We start from the raw sequence: 15454 nt of genomic DNA, 5'->3' as shown, positions 1-15454 counted from the left end.
CAGGCGGCCGAACGGCTGCCCGCCCTGCTGCCCAGCGCCAGCAAGGAGCAGCTGCTGTACCTGTACGCTCGCTACAAGCAGGTGAGGCGCGGGGCCTTGCGAGTGGGCCGAGAGGCCTGGCGCCTGCGGGGGGGAGGGGATGGGAGGAAGAGGGGAAGGGCCGGGAGGCTGAGCTGGTTGGTTTCTGCCACGTGCTTGGGTCACTTGTGGAGCATTCCCAGCTCGGAGGGACCCCAAAGCTCCCCCAGCTGGTCCCTGCCTGGGCTGGGGCTGGCTGCCCCCCAGCAGCCCCTCGGCACGGGGCACTGAGGGATGGGGCGCACACGGCTCTGGCGGCACTGCCGGCCGCTCAGTTTGCATCCACTTGAAAAGCGACTGTGGAACTGGGCCCTGTCTGTTTTGCTCAGCAGGAGGTGCCCGAGGACATCGGATGGGGCTCTGGGCAGCCCGATCCAGTGGCTGGCAGCCGTACCCACGGCAGGGGTTGGGGTTTGATGAGGTTTGAGGTTCCTTCCAACCCAAACCATTCTATGATTCTGCAGACAGTCCAAGTTACATTTTTCTTTCACGTGGAATACCCTTGTCTGGCCTGCTGCTGCTCGAAAGCATTTCCATCTTTTTGATGCAGTATTGAATTATCCCCTGAGCTGGTGGCTCCTTAGCTGTGGTTTGTGGGCCATTAATTGTCTCAGAGCAGGCTGGTCACGTGGGAGCTTTGTCTTCAGGTCTTCTGGTGCTTCAACAGGTCTCTGGCTCTTTATTCCTTGTAAGAGAAAGGAAAGGGTGGGGGAAAGTGCCACGAGAGCTTCTAGGAACTAAGGCCATGCATAGAAGGAGATGAAAAGAAATAGCGTTGTCTCTGCTGCGGCTTATCTGCATTCTCAGATTCGTTTCAAATAACCTCTCACTTCTCACCACCTACAAGTGCTTTGTAGCTGTCCTCGACGGCAAATAGGAGGTGTTACTTAGCCCTCAGCCAGCAGCAGAGGGTTTCCTGGTGCTTCAGAAGAGCTGCAGTTACTGAAATCAGAAGCTGTTTCACAAGTTGTGATACCAGTCAAGAAAAGGCAGCAACTACTGCAGTCAGCACAGGTCTCCAGTCCCCTCCAGGTGAGGAACCAGAGATCTTCCATCTCCTCTTGTCCCAGAATGCACAAACAGTGCCTGTGTGCCTCCTGCTTTGGGCCTCCATGCCTTTGGCTGGCCAGGAAGGCTGTAACACAATGCTGGAGCAGGCAGTGCTGGCAGGGGAGAGGAAGAGTTTGCTAGCACAGCTAGCTCAGGGTTAGGCTCTGCTAGCTTGGAGTTCTGCAGCATTTTGTGCTTTAAATCAAAACGATGGTGCTTAATGCAAGTTTTCTCTATTTAATTATAGCAGCAGTATCAGTATGCATAATGGGCTGCTAATATATTACTCCAGTGGACAGTAGTATTGCTAGCACACAAAAGGTGCTGACTCAGATCTGTCCGCTGCCCTTGATTTGGCATCCTTGTCTTTCCTCAGTTTAGTGTTTTATGTCACTGAGGGCTTTGATTTAAGACACAGCACCATCATAAAAGGGGTGACAGTAACAGCTGAGCTCTCTGTTAAGATACTGTATATTATTTATTTCAAACTGTTTGGGTATATAACTGTTTTCCTGGAATTTTATTACCTTTTATTGGAGGCCATTTCAGGATTTTATTACTTTTCTCTCTGATTTTGTTTATGTGTCAGAGACTCGAAAATGAGGGAATTGCTTAGTTGTCATCTCCAGTGAGCTTTTCAGCTGATGGTGCTGAGTTTATGGCTCTGCCTCAGCACAGGAGGAAGATCAGACTGGATGGCAGGACGCTGGGCTGGAGTGCTGCTTCTCCTCCTGCTTTCCACGAGGCTCTGGGCAAATCACTTGTGCAGTCCATGCCTTGAGTCTGCAGTGGCAAGATGAGGATGGAACTGAGCCAGCGTTAGCAGTGTGACTGCGAGCAAAGCAGGGACCTGCTGCCCTCAGTCTGCAGGATTAGCATCCTTGTGTGATATTTCCTTAGATTCCCTTGTGCCCTGCTGACAACCAGCTTAACTGAGCACAGCTCTGAGCATCCGTCTATGCAGGCACTCTTCTGAGTGCTGTCACCTCCAGCCGTCAGGTGAAGGCTTCTCCCAGAGCTTCTAAATTGCCACAAATGAGGCAGTTCCCATTCAGAGCTGCTTCTCAGTGGTTTAGGAGCAAAGCCTGCCGGCAGCTGCACAGAGAAGAATTCTAGGAAAGCACTTAATACATTCTGGCTGCACACTGCTTTTCATGCAGCTGATGAACTGTAAATGAGGAGAGCTAAGCACCAAGTGACCAGTCAGCCCCTGGAGACCATCAGTAATTATTTTGTGGATCCAGAATGAGGAACTCTGCCTTCAAATACTAACACAGCTCTTATCTTTCTGCTAGCTGGGGAGAAAAAACAGCATTTGAGGCTTTCTACTGAAAGCAACAGGACCGAGTCCTACACCACGCTTTTTTTTTTTCTTTCCAGTTTTTATGTTGATATATTTAGGTAAAAATCACCATCCTCGGCATCCAGTCTCCTCCAACGCTGAATTCCCGTTTGGTTTCTGACGCATTATGGAGTCCTGCAGCAAAGCGAGGGAAGCCAAGAATGTTATTTTCTTCTCTCCAGCAAAACCACTGCAAGCCTTTTTAATATATCTCAAAATAGCAAGCAGGGCACAGCAGCACTTCCCCCCCCCCCTTGATGGATGAAATTTAACTACTGTTCCCTGATTTGTATTACTATTGATGCTACTAACAATCTTTCCAGGGCTGGAACAGCCTTTGAATGCCAAATCTAGAGAGAAGGAACTGCCCTCTTGTTTTGATGATGGCAGCAAACAATTAAAAAAGATGGGATTTTTTTTTGTCTGACTTGGCCTGCTTGCACGCCGAACCAAAGAACTGCCAGGCAGGCACTTTCTGCTCACATGATGAGTTTGCATTTTATTTCCATGTTTTGTTGTATAAAACAAATGGTCCAGACCACATCTGAGCACAGGAGAAAGCATTGGCAGTACAAATGAATGGTGATTGATTTACAGGGCTTAACTGCTGCTTGTCCTTTCCCTTCTTCCTCCATGGAACGCAGTGCACTGTTTTACAGGCCAGCTGGGATCCTAATTTGGATGGACTGCTTACTCACAGGCAGTCAGATGCACGGCAAATTAATTTCAGTCACAGTCTCTCACACTTAAATGAAAACATAGTGTAACTAATAAATATCTCTCAGTGTAGGCACGCTCTCTTTAAAGCCTGATTAATGATTCTCTCCTCAGCAGAAAATCCCCACCCTGCTAAGGTGAGGTTGATTTAAGCACTTCACCTGCCTGAACGCTGGGGCGTATTTCATTTCTAAGCAAGAAGGGTGAAGGCAGTTGGGTCTCGCTTGGCTAACAGGATGCTCTGCCAGCAGCCCCTGCCCTCCTGCAGGCCACAGCATCATAGAATGGCTTTGCTTGGAAGGGACCTCGAAGATCATTGAGCTGCACCCCGCACTGACAGAAATGGTTTTGTGCTTGTCATGTCGGGATGCCTTTCTGTGGAAAGCCGGCCACAGAAGTCCTGCTGGCACCAAGTCCATTTCACGCTGAATAAAAGATTTCTTGTCCATCTGCTTTAGTTTGGGTGCCATGTCTGTTCTGGTGTTCCTGAACAAGAGTTGAGCCACAAAAGCCGTGTACAAGACCACACTCTTCCTGCAGCAGTGCCCATCTGTAACCCTGCCTTGGTTCTGCCACTGCGGCCTCCTCCCATCGCACTGCTTCACCTCAGGCACTTCTGCTCAGGCCTCAGCTCACTGGCAGCTGGTGCTTCCCATACAGCTGGATGGATGCCTCTCAGACCATTCAGGAGTTCCACTTGATTTGTTCTAACATAAGGAATTTTTATTTTTTATTTTTTAGGTGAAATTCGGAACCTGTAACACTCCAAAGCCAAGCTTCTTTGATTTTGAGGGGAAGCAGAAATGGTAAGAGGAAATCATAACTCTTAGAGACTTCTGGTTCTACTCTGTGTTGTGTTACAGACCTCACTTTGAGGATGTCACATCAAAGAGCCTGCCACTGAATGGCTTTTAATATAGGATTGTCTTCACAAAAACATAGTCTTTCTTGTGTAAGAAGAGGGATACTGGTCTTACTGGTATTGCAGGCCTGCAATGCAGCAGACATCATCAAGTCAGAATTTTCAACCTGAACAGCTTACAGCTAACTGCCTCCTGTGGACATAAAAGCCCAGCCTGTCTTCACCTTCCACATCCAGAATTGGCTGCATACCATGAGAATCACAGAATGGCCAGGGTTGGAAGGGACCTCAAGGATGATGAGTCTCCAACCCCCTGCCACATGCAGGGCCACCAACCTCCACATTTCATAGCAGCCCAGGGCCCCATCCAACCTGGCCTTGAACACCTCCAGGGATGGACGGGGCATCCACAGCCTCTCTGGGCAGCTGTTCCAGCACCTCACCACTCTCTCTGTGAAGAACTTCCCCCTGACATCCAACCTAAATCTTCCCTCCCTCAACTTCAAACCATTTCCCCTTGTCCTGCAGTTATCTACCTTTTTAAGGAGTCGATTCCCCTCCTATTTGTAGGCTCCCTTTAGGTACTGAAAGGCTGCAGCCTTCTTTTCTCCAGGCTGAACACTGTAAAAACAGCCAAGCTAGCTGAACCTAAGTTAGAACACAAAACGTGTTCCAACCTAGATCTAGATACCCTTAAAGATGCTTTCACAGCAAAGTGCTGCACCTGCACTAGCCATTCATGGCTTCACTGAGAAGTTGACCACTTCAAACTGAATGGGAGGTGGCTTTACACCCCTTGAAAACATATAAATCGATCTTCTTCCTTCGTTCACTGATGACACCATAAAAACACGCTGTTCTGTCTCAGGGAGGCTCACTGATACATTGCTCTCTGCCCTAGGGAAGCTTGGAAAGCCCTGGGAGACACCAGTCCTCATCAGGCTATGCAGGAGTACGTTGCTACAGTGAAAAAACTGGACCCCAGCTGGAATCCACAGGTAGGAAGTGCTGTTCAGAAAACAAACCAGCATTTGTGCCCTTCGGAAGCCAACGATGGTTCAGCTTCACGCAGAACATAATTACTGCATAGGAAACTTCATTCTGAGCATATTAAGCTCTAACTTCATTTTAAAACTCCCCTTTTGTTAAGGCCAAAGCACGAAGAGCCATCTTTTTCATTTGTAATTATCTTCATTACAGTGAGCCCATGTGTAGGGTTGATTTGGCTATAGAGATCTAATTCATTTTGCTTTTATCGGTTCATGCTGTATGTAGCATGTAAAGATACTTCTTATCCTTTTCTCATCTTTCTCTTTTCAACTACTATTTAAATGTTGATCAATAGAAAGTAATCTCCATAAAAGTGACATGAACTGAATGATCAATTCTGAAAATGTTTCCTTTTTGTTTTGATACAGCAAATTACCAAATCTGATTATGATTAGGTACTCCAACAAGCGTATTTTTGAGTCCTGTATGCGTTTGTCAAAGGGAGATTGTACTGTTATTTTAATTAGTCTGCCTTTCATCTGCTAGGTTTATTACTTGATTGAGTATTTAAGGATATCTCCCTGTTTATAAACTGATTTCTATACAATTTTTTTAAGAGGATTGCTCTTTAGAAAAATATTGCTTTTAACTGGAGTTAGAAAGGAAATGTTTCACTAATAGCAAAATGCTGACAGCATGGTAATTTCTTTTCACGGTAAGAAATTGATTCTTTTTTTTGTCCTACACTCTGGAAGCAGGATCTTGTGTGAGCACCAGCCTATGAATCAAGATCTTGATTCCCTCTTACATTCTGGTGCTGTTCTGGACTCATAAGAGTGATTGCTGCTTCTCTGCCAGTTGGTGTTCCATGGGTTTGGTCCTGTTTTTGCAGCAGAGAGGTAATGTCATTTAGAGACTACCAAGTAGAGCTGGGGTTCATTAAGAGTGCTGTGACAGGTTCTGCTTTGGGTACATTTCCCCTCCTTGCTTCAAAGGGCTACTCTTTTTCACAGTTATCCCTTGGGCTTACGAAGCTCTCTGCTAGGAGAACAACCTGGTGGTCTTCAAATCCTTTTTAAGAACTCATCCTGCAGTCATCCAACTCTGTTCTTCCAAACAAGGGCTGTTTGCAGTGATGCTCCTCCCTTCAAGTGAGGAATGAATGGGTGAGAGAGCTCTCTTTCACGTACCCCATGCACAGGGCTCAGCAGACACCACGCAGTGCAGAGTAATGCTATTGCACGGGCATTTGCTTACTGGTGTGTGGCTCCATCCTCCTGTGGTTTTGGATAGTTGGTGCAGGAAGTTTGCAGGAGGAAAGAGCAGTGCTAGGGCTTGAGCAGAAGCTTCTCTGCTAATGGCAGGGCTAAGACTGCCTGGTAGTTTTAAGAAGTGCTATTTTCTCTCTTCAGATGCTTGTTGTTGCAGCATTTCAGTACATAAACCTCTCACTCTCATAATCAGGTGTGTATTTCTTGGCTTCCTGACACCAGTAGTTTTCTTACTCAAACAGCTCCAGCGCATGGCACTGCCTGTGCCTTCACTGTAGTCCTTATTCTGTTTTCCTTACCCCTCACCTGTGACTGAGCTAGAAGCAGAAACCTGTTAAGAGGTCTGAGAGCTTTTCATGGAAGTCCGTTCAGCTGCAGAAAGGCCTAACAGAGGAAGTTAGAATATCAGAGAATGCAATTTCAGAGTCAGCATTCAAGTACAGGCAACAGTACTTTCTTTAAGAGAATCCACCTGTCCTCCCTACTGTGTTTTCATTTTAATTCCGTTTTTCTACAGCTAAAATCCCACGAGAAGTCTCTCATCCTTCCCTCTCTCTGTTTTTTCCTGCCACATCCACATTCAGGAGCCACAAGAGGGAGCTCTGCTCTTCCAAATGAGGGAGTTGAACACATCAGGCATGGTGGTAGGATAATGGCTATTTCACTCTTCCAAATTCAAATTGGATTTATAAGAAAGACCTGTGAGAACATCACAAGGTTCTTCATCGCTGTCACTGTCTCCTTTACATGCTCACCTGCTGGGCTCTTTTCTCTTTTGAGTTCTTCTTGTGCTCAGTAGATTACAAATGAAATGCTCCCGCTGCTTGAATAACATGGGATAAAGAGCTTGTTACAAATGTGAAAAGTTGAGCTTCCAAATTACTGTGGAACTGTAATGCTATAACAGGGTGGAAAGTACCACAATAACAGGAGGGTGGAAAAGTCTACAGCAAATGTGAACGAACCCAAATGCAGCGGACCCAAAAATAAAGGAAGAAAGCTGCTTACCTTCAGGAGACCACAGCTAGGCAAGGATCTCCAGCAAGAGATGCTCTCACCTCCACTGCCAACCCTTAAATGAGATCTGGGAAGGGGTGGATCCTGGCTCCACCTCTTCTGGTCACTCAGGTTCATTGCACACACCTGAGCTCCCCGGGTTGGCCCTGCCTTCCACCAGGTGCTCAGTCACTGCTTCAGGCTGTGACTTAGCATTTCTGTTAGAGGATCATAAATAGTAATCAGAGTACAGGGGTGCTGCATATCTGCATATCTCATTATACAGTTTACAAGTTTTCTTGTGTTATTTTCAGTCCTTCCTCTTCCCCATTTCCTGTATTCCCAAAGGGTATATAATGTCTTAATCTTTTAGCACTAAGTACACAAAATTTAAAACTTCTCTTAATATCTCCCCCCCAAATGATTTATTGCTGTTCTGCAGCCTTTGGGCTGTCAGTATTTTTCTTAATGAAAAGAGTGGCACTAAATGTACACAGTATTTCTTATGCAGCCTCTATAGATCCACGTCTCTGTTCACTTTTCTTGATCCTTTCCTTGATTCATTCTTTCACATTGACCTTGCAGGTTCTGTATTAGTACATTTTCAGCATCAGACTGTAATTGCTATAATTTAGTAATCTTTCTTTGGTTCTGATGGAAGAAAATGAAGTGGATGCATGCTGATGCAGAAAGAGCATCCCGAATTTGTGTGCAGAGCACTGAAAATACCACCAACAGCCAAAATCTGACTTTCTCCTTTTCCTTCCTACCCAGAGCTTGGAGTACCTGCAGATGATTAGGAGACAACTGCATGTGGAGATATGGCAGCCACAGCTATATCTTGCTCTGTGAGGCCCAGATGCTGCTTTTCACATCAGTTGCACAGCTGTTGGCTCGTCTCCGTGGATGTTTCCAGTGCCTTTTAGTTTTGCCTTCACCCTTCTCACTACCGGGCTGTCTGATACATTCATGCCTGCAGTTTTCTTTAACAGCAATAAATCATCAGACTGCATTATTTTCAGCAATTCTCTTTGCTAGGAAAGCTTTAAAATAGCAGATATACAGTAAAGTAGGTGAGATCCGTGATCTTTACTTTCACAGAGCTGCTATATTTCTCTTGAACTCACAAGTTTAGAACTAGTCATCACGGTTGCCTTTCTGGATGCTTTTGCAGCTAGCTCCCCCACGTTGGCATGGTCTTCTGATGTGCCGTGCTGTAGGTTGTTTTGCTCTTCTTCCCAGGAGCAGCTGTTCAGAGGCCAGGACTCAGCTCTTCCACGCTCGCCTCGATTCTCCTCTCGATGCCATCTACCTTCGTCATCTTCTACCTTTTAGCACATCTTTTGTTTCTTGTTCTTTCTTGTGAGTCATTCCTTTTAGTCTGAAGTTCCAGGCAATGAAAAGGTAATTGCTTGGACCAGCTCAGTGCCATTTACATATTTCAGAGACATCACCTGTCCTTCAAGTCTGTTCGCTCTTCCTCCAAAACAGAATAATTTATGAAGCAGTTCTTTTGTGTTTTCTGTTCCTAAATAGAAACGTTTCATGCCGTCAACACATCCGACTGCTTGGGGTCCTTCAGAGAGGTAGATGTGTCCTGCCTGCTCTGCTTCTCAGACTTTCACCTGTTGTCTTGCTGCTTTCCTGGCAGCAAGTGACACATTGCTTTCAGTGGCTTTTGCTGATGCGTGTGTGTGAGTTTGGCAATGACGTCCCTCAGCTCTCCCTGGCAGCCACCTGCAGCACTGCCCACGCACACCTTGACCCTGCTGTCACTCTGGCTCTGCAGGCCCTGCCCTTGCAGCATTACCTTGCTGTCAGCAGCGGGTTTGGTCATTTGGGGAAATCCACAAACTCTTGCAGCTCTGTGCAGTCACTTGGTTCTCACGTTTGTCGCTGTCTTTCCTTTGGGCACTTTTAGTGCTCGTCAGTTTTGAGGCAAACGTTCTCGGTGGCCATGTTTCCATTTCCACAAACACCATAATTCTATTCTCTGGCATGTAACTGATGTCACACAGATCCCATTGGATGTAAAACCCTGGGTTTTCCAAGCTGATGTAGTGGAAAGCTGCACCACACACTGCGGTGAGTGGTTACCGAGCATTTCTTGTAACAAGGGGGTTGCATAGCACAGCTTAAATAATAAAAATAAATAATAGAGAAAGCATCCAGATCTACTCATCAGTTTTAGCCTTTCATTTGCTGATTGCAGTTTTGGCATCTCTTGATTCTAAATACTTCCTTTTGCTATTTCTTACGTTGCACATCTACCAGTTCCAATCCCAACAGTGTGTCTCAGTACTGACTTCAGCAGGGCCCCCTTCTCCTGTCAGAGGCTTTGTTGGCTCTAACTGCAAAAATGTGTTGAAGCACTTAATGATTTTCTATGCGTATACTGGGGGGAAAAAAAGGGTATTTTAACTTGTGCTTGACTAGCAATGCGACTTCACCTATAATGCCCACAGTGAGGTTTGCACTGTGTAACGAGCAAAGATGCATCTTTGAAATCTGAACAGCAGAGACACATCTCTGAGGCAGAGCAGGGAGAGACCGTGGATTCAAAGAAAATAAACATTTGCCAAATGTCTTTTTTAAGCTCTCAGATGTTTGAAATTCCAGTGCTGACATTTACAGAGAAGAAGTCTGTATTTCAGCTATTGTCCTGTGCTGTGTCTGGGTAGGGAGGACCGATTTCACCGCACTTCAGGCCAAGCAGCGAGTGGGAGTGGGATGGTGGAATGCCTCTTGGTGGTGAGCGAGCACTGGGAGCAGCCAGGAGAGCACCCTGGGTATGAAATAGCTTCATCAAAAGGCAAGCCAACTTCAGAGTGAACGAAATAGCAATAGGGTCAGGGCAGCGCGGTGAACTGGGGAGCAGATGGGTTTGTTCAGTGGCTGTTTCCTTATGAAGCACTGCAGAGGGCAACCTGTGATCGGGTGGGCAGCTGCCCCAGCACGGGGGGCTCCTGCCCTCTCCCTTGCTCTTCATGTTAAGCCTATCCCTATCACATTTTAGTTGTAACAGGCAAGTTAAGGGAAACCGAAACATGAGAATGGGCGTTTGCAATTCAAGGATACAGTGAAGGCAGAACAATCTGGACTTGCAGCAGAGCTGTGTGTACGTTTTCTGTGGGCTTCACAGTGTGGTACTGAACTATTTTAACCATCGACAGAAATTGATGACCCTCTTGTGTTTAAGTAGCACCTCCAGGGCAACTTGGCATTTCTGCTGCGACTCGGTATGAACTCGGTATCAAAATATGTTAACAGGCATTTTGAAAGCCAGACTTCAGTTTTTGTAAGCTTGAGCTCAGCACTCACATTTGTCCTCTTCTGCCCGGACTGAGAAGCTTTGCTCTTCTGCAGTTTATAGGTTCGACGTGTGGTCAGCTTCTAAGAATTACAAGAGCAAGTGGTAAATCATATAATGCAGTTTCAGGGCAAAATCTGCAGATTTCCTGGCTGGTACTGCAGGCTGACAATTTCTTTGGGAAACTAAGAAATGCATTAGAAAAAACAGTGTTGTGAAAACAAAATGAGTGCACCCATGGTGTTTTCCTGTTTTGTCTATCAGCCAAACAGATGTCTCCCTTGATAATCTGCCCAAGCAGCCACTGTTTGTGGCTGAGGAAGAGAGGCAGGGCGTGTGGGCAGGATTACAAGGGGGATGGGAAGAGCAGGGAGTAGAGGACCTGTGTGGGGCTGTGCCTGCCACCAGCATTCAGACGCCTGCTGTGCCGTTTGGGTTAATGCCTCAATTTATGGCTTGTCCTACTGCGAGGTCAGAAACTGTGCAAATAGTGAATGTATTTCTTTTGTAGCATGGAAGTCATTTAACAGCATCGTGTGAAGTGGGGGCTATGTAGCACAGTGGCTGTGCTCCTTAAGGCTGGCAGCACACGGTGCAGCACTGCCTGCATCCCTGCTTCTCTCCATTGGGGGTACTTTGGGGTTTGTTCAGATCATAGAATCATAGAATAGCCTGGGTTGAAAAGGACCACAATGCTCATCCAGTTTCAACCCCCCTGCTATGTGCAGGGTCAGCAACCAGCAGACCAGGCTGCCCAGAGCCACATCCAGCCTGGCCTTGAATGCCTACAAGGATGGGGCATCCACAACCTCCTTGGGCAACCTGTTCCAGTGCATCACCACCCTCTGTGTGAAAAACTTCCTCCTAATATCTAACCTAAATCTCCCCTGTCTCACTTTAAAACCATTCCCTCTTGTCGTTCCGTTCCCTCCCTGTGAATGTCTTATCTGACTATTTGTTTTGGTTGGTTTTTTATCCAAGTGTCAGTTATTAGTCTGAAGAAAACAAACGAGGGCAGAATGCTGGCAGGGATTGCTGTGGGCCTGCTGATGGTGGTGATCAGCCTCCCACAAGCAGTAAGGTTGAACTTACAGGTGCACCAGTGCACTGTCCTGCAAACACCTCCCACCACTCGTTCTTGGAGCCACTGCAGCAGGGGTACGAGATCTCTTGGATGTCATTGGGAAAAAGCAGCCCAGACCTCGGGTGGAAAGCTGAGCTCTGAAGTGATGATGAGCACCAGCTCTGTAGGCCATCACCAGGCTGTGCAGTGGACTGGGGAGAGCTGAGGTCGAGAAGCTGCTCCCCTCACAGGCAGCACAGCTTTTAAAAGCAGCATGGAATACTGAGCATGCAAGCCCTGGCTCAAGAGGTGAAGGTAACCCTGTACCCCCCCAGTGTGTTTGGGGGAAAGGAGGGCACTAACACAGCGCATACAGCTCAACAGCTGGAGCATGTGTTGGGCTCCCACCCCTGGGAGTTGCCTGGATTGTTCTCTTTGATTTTACATCTCCCTGAAAATTTATGGTCTTCGCAGCTTTAATTTATGACATTGCAAACCTCGTTCGAGCAATTGATTGAAATAAACGGTGCCAAGCTGCAAGCTGGCATTTTAGTAAGGTTGAAGTTTAGAAAGCAAAGCAACAATGCAAAATTATGTATTAAAAGCTACACTGGAATCCTGTGCAGAGATTCTCTGTGTTGTTTTATTCCTAAACATTTTCACTTTACAGGATTACCTCTTCTCTCTCCCTCCATGTAAGCTTGCTGGAACCTACTGCATAGCAGCTACGCAGTTTTATTAGCTCTGCTAACTTCTGCTTGTAAGAATGCTTTTATTTTTCCAGCCCGGATCCAGCAGTGCCACTGTTTTGTAGCGTTAGTGCATTGTGTGCAGCATCACATATTCTCTTGCAGCTGCTCAGGGATGTTGTAGCAGCTGTCTTCTGGGATTGCAAGCAGGAAATTGGAGGGTTTATCATTTTTAGCCCCTAGCGTGGAGCTTTTGGTTAAACATTTAAGCAAAGATGAAGTATTAGTCCTTTTGAATATGCGAATGAATTCATTTCCATCATCTCGTTATAATTCATAAAATACATATATATATCCTGTACTGTTCTGAAATGCATTCTGAAAAATAATCAGGGATATGGCTGTGCCTTGTTGACGCTGAGCACTGCTATAGCATAGCAATGTGTGCAGCGTCCCGACATCATGACACTTGGCTTACTGGTGGGTTTAAACATTGCATCCCAGCCAGGTACAGCACAGGAAACTGAATAATATAAAGTACGTTAGTTCAAACTATGGATATTCAGTGATGACCAGAACTAACAGAATGAGGTGAGATACTTGTATGACTTTTGCGTAGCAGGGATTCGGTTGCTTTTTTCTTTCCCCCTTAATAGATGTGCAGAAGGAACCTGATTTGTTTGTATTTGCAGGCCAGCCTGAGGTCTTTGCTTTGTTTGAGATGGCAAGGGTGAATTTGAATCATTGAATCATTGGGGTTGGAAAAGACCACTGAGATCACCAAGTCCAGCCCCAATCCATCCCCACCACTGCCCACGTCCCTCAGTGCCACATCACCACAATTCTGTAACACCTCCAGGGATGCTGAGTCCACCAGCAACATGGGTAGCCTTTGCCAGTACCCAACCACTCCTGAGAAGAAGTTTTTCCTGATACTCAACTTGAAAGTCCCGATTTATTGGGATGTCGGACTGCAAGCTGAAGTGACTGAGACAACCAGGTCTTGCCTCTTCTGTTCTGTCATGAGAGGTGGCTATTTCTGGCAAGGAGGGGCTTTTGTTGGCACATGCAGCTTTTTGCTCATTGCAGACAAGCAGCAGTGCTGCTTCTCTCTCCGTTAACAAAAGTAGAGATAAGCAGTTAAAAAGCCTGCTTGTATGGAGTGGCTTTGTGAGCAGAAATGGGTGGTGGTGGTGTGGTGTGAGAAGCAACTCAACCTGCAGTCAAACCTTAATCAGAAACTTCGGTGGCCAAAGCGAGCTGGTAAATGAAGCTTTCAGTGGGCTGAATGTTAGCCTGAGCATAACAGAGTGCTTGGAACAGGAGGAAAGTCAAATGGGAGTTTGCTGGTGTTGGCAGGAGAGGTGTGGAAGACCAGCGGTAAGAGATGTTTTGTCTGCTCAGTCTTGAGTTTCTGCTGGCTTCCAAAGCAGCGTGAAGTCTCCCTTGCATCCATGGACCCCAAAGCCTTCCTGCAGTGCCCGTAAACCCAGAAGAGGCTGACATGGAGCTCCCAAGCCCTCTGCACTGGGTAGGGAAGCGAGGCAGTGGTAGAGGCTGGAGGAGCGCGGCCACTCTGCTCTGCTTGCAGCTTGAGGTGTGTGTTCAGGAGCTGGGCTTTGAATCACTGTGCTTTGCTCGTGCCAGCACCATGTCAAATTGCTGCTCAGCTATTTCAAATGGAGGAAGGTGCAAACTCTAATGAAAAAATCCTATTTTTCAGAGTAGTCGAAGCTCTTGCTGTGTCAGAGACTGTTAAAAATTCAGGGAGTTGGATGGAATCTGTGGGCTTATCTCACTAATGCTTTGATTTCTAGGTGGGGAGTTGTAGGCTTCCACCTGGTGACATTCAGACAGAGGGTAGGGATCTGTGCCTTTACGTGGCTGGGAAAGCTGGTTGCAGAAGGCGACAGCTTGTGGTGATGGTGGCCAGGCAACCACAGGGCTGCAGCATGGAGGATGATGCTGCCATAGGCACTTTGGGCATGGTGTGAATAAGGCCCCTACCTCTCTGTTTTTCCACTGAAAACAAAAGAAAAAGCTCCACGCATCAAAAAACATCCTAAGAGCTGCTGCATTATGTTTGTTGGCCGAGTGTGATATTTCATTTCATGTGCACGGTAAATTGTGTACGCTGAGTCATGAAATCAGAGCTACTAGCAACCATAAAGCTTGCTCACAGTTCTGTCAGGCATTTCACATTTATTTCCCCTCCCCTGACTGTCCTTACGACCAAATTCCAGCTGTGTTATGCTACAGTTTTTAATTAACTCATTATATGTTAATGGAGTACTCTCTGAAGCCTTGTTTTAAACTGCAGCTCTGTATAAACGTGCAGCACGTGGGCGTTAATAGCAGCATGTTTGTTTTTAGCTTTTAGCTAGGCAAATATTTCATCCTCATCTCAGATTATGTTTAGAAGAGGAAAAGCTGTGATCGCTATCTCAGTAATATCAAAAGAACAAACCCATCCATGCACCATCCTGGGGGATGTCCTGCTGCTTTTTGCATGGGACAGCTTGCTCAGATTGTGCAGAGAGATCCTCAGTGGTCTCCTGAAAGCATTCCAGGTGATGAGACACAGAGCTGGGAAGGGCAGTGGGAGGGGAACGGGGCAGCCCTGGTTATGGGGTGCACAAGTCCTGCTGGTGCTGAGGGCACAGAGCTTGTCCTGAAAGGGGCTGCCCAGCAGGGCTGCCTGGGACTGCCTCTGGAAGGGATCATCGTGTTTGCACCTATCTGGTAGTCTGTAAGGCAGAGAGAAATGCTGAGCTTGTGGGTTTTAGTGGAAAAGAGAGGACTTTTATGAATGCTACTGAGATATTTAATATAGCACCTAATCTTACAGGGGGCAATTGTCATCTTCCTTTAGCAACATTGCCCCGAAGGGTTAATATTTACCTTCCCTCTGTCTGCACCTAGCACGCTGCTCAGCCAGACCCTGCAGATGGATACAGGTGGAAAACAGCCTCGGAAGAGCACCCGGCTTGTCCTCATTTCATGCCTCATTGGCCACCCGGCCCTCATTGTGCAGGGTCAGGAGCCACTGGGGAGAGGAGACCTCTCCTCTCAGCCCCGGACCACCT

At 46.8% G+C, this 15454-nt stretch overlaps 1 protein-coding gene across 1 annotated transcript in view; it reads left to right on the top strand.

The window, feature by feature from the left end:
- ACBD6 (acyl-CoA binding domain containing 6) overlaps positions 1 to 15454 on the top strand; it is a 44940-nt gene that overhangs the window by 680 nt on the left and 28806 nt on the right. The window contains exons 2-4 of the mRNA XM_031554972.1: positions 4 to 81; positions 3929 to 3993; positions 4951 to 5047. Coding sequence (XP_031410832.1) covers positions 4 to 81; positions 3929 to 3993; positions 4951 to 5047 — 240 coding nt within the window. The remainder of the gene's footprint in view (positions 1 to 3; positions 82 to 3928; positions 3994 to 4950; positions 5048 to 15454) is intronic.

This window comes from Meleagris gallopavo, chromosome 10, assembly GCF_000146605.3.
Source record: "Meleagris gallopavo isolate NT-WF06-2002-E0010 breed Aviagen turkey brand Nicholas breeding stock chromosome 10, Turkey_5.1, whole genome shotgun sequence".
In the NCBI taxonomy this organism is placed as follows: domain Eukaryota; kingdom Metazoa; phylum Chordata; class Aves; order Galliformes; family Phasianidae; genus Meleagris; species Meleagris gallopavo.
Note: the sequence above shows the minus strand (reverse complement) of the source record. Positions and strands in the feature narration are given on the sequence as shown.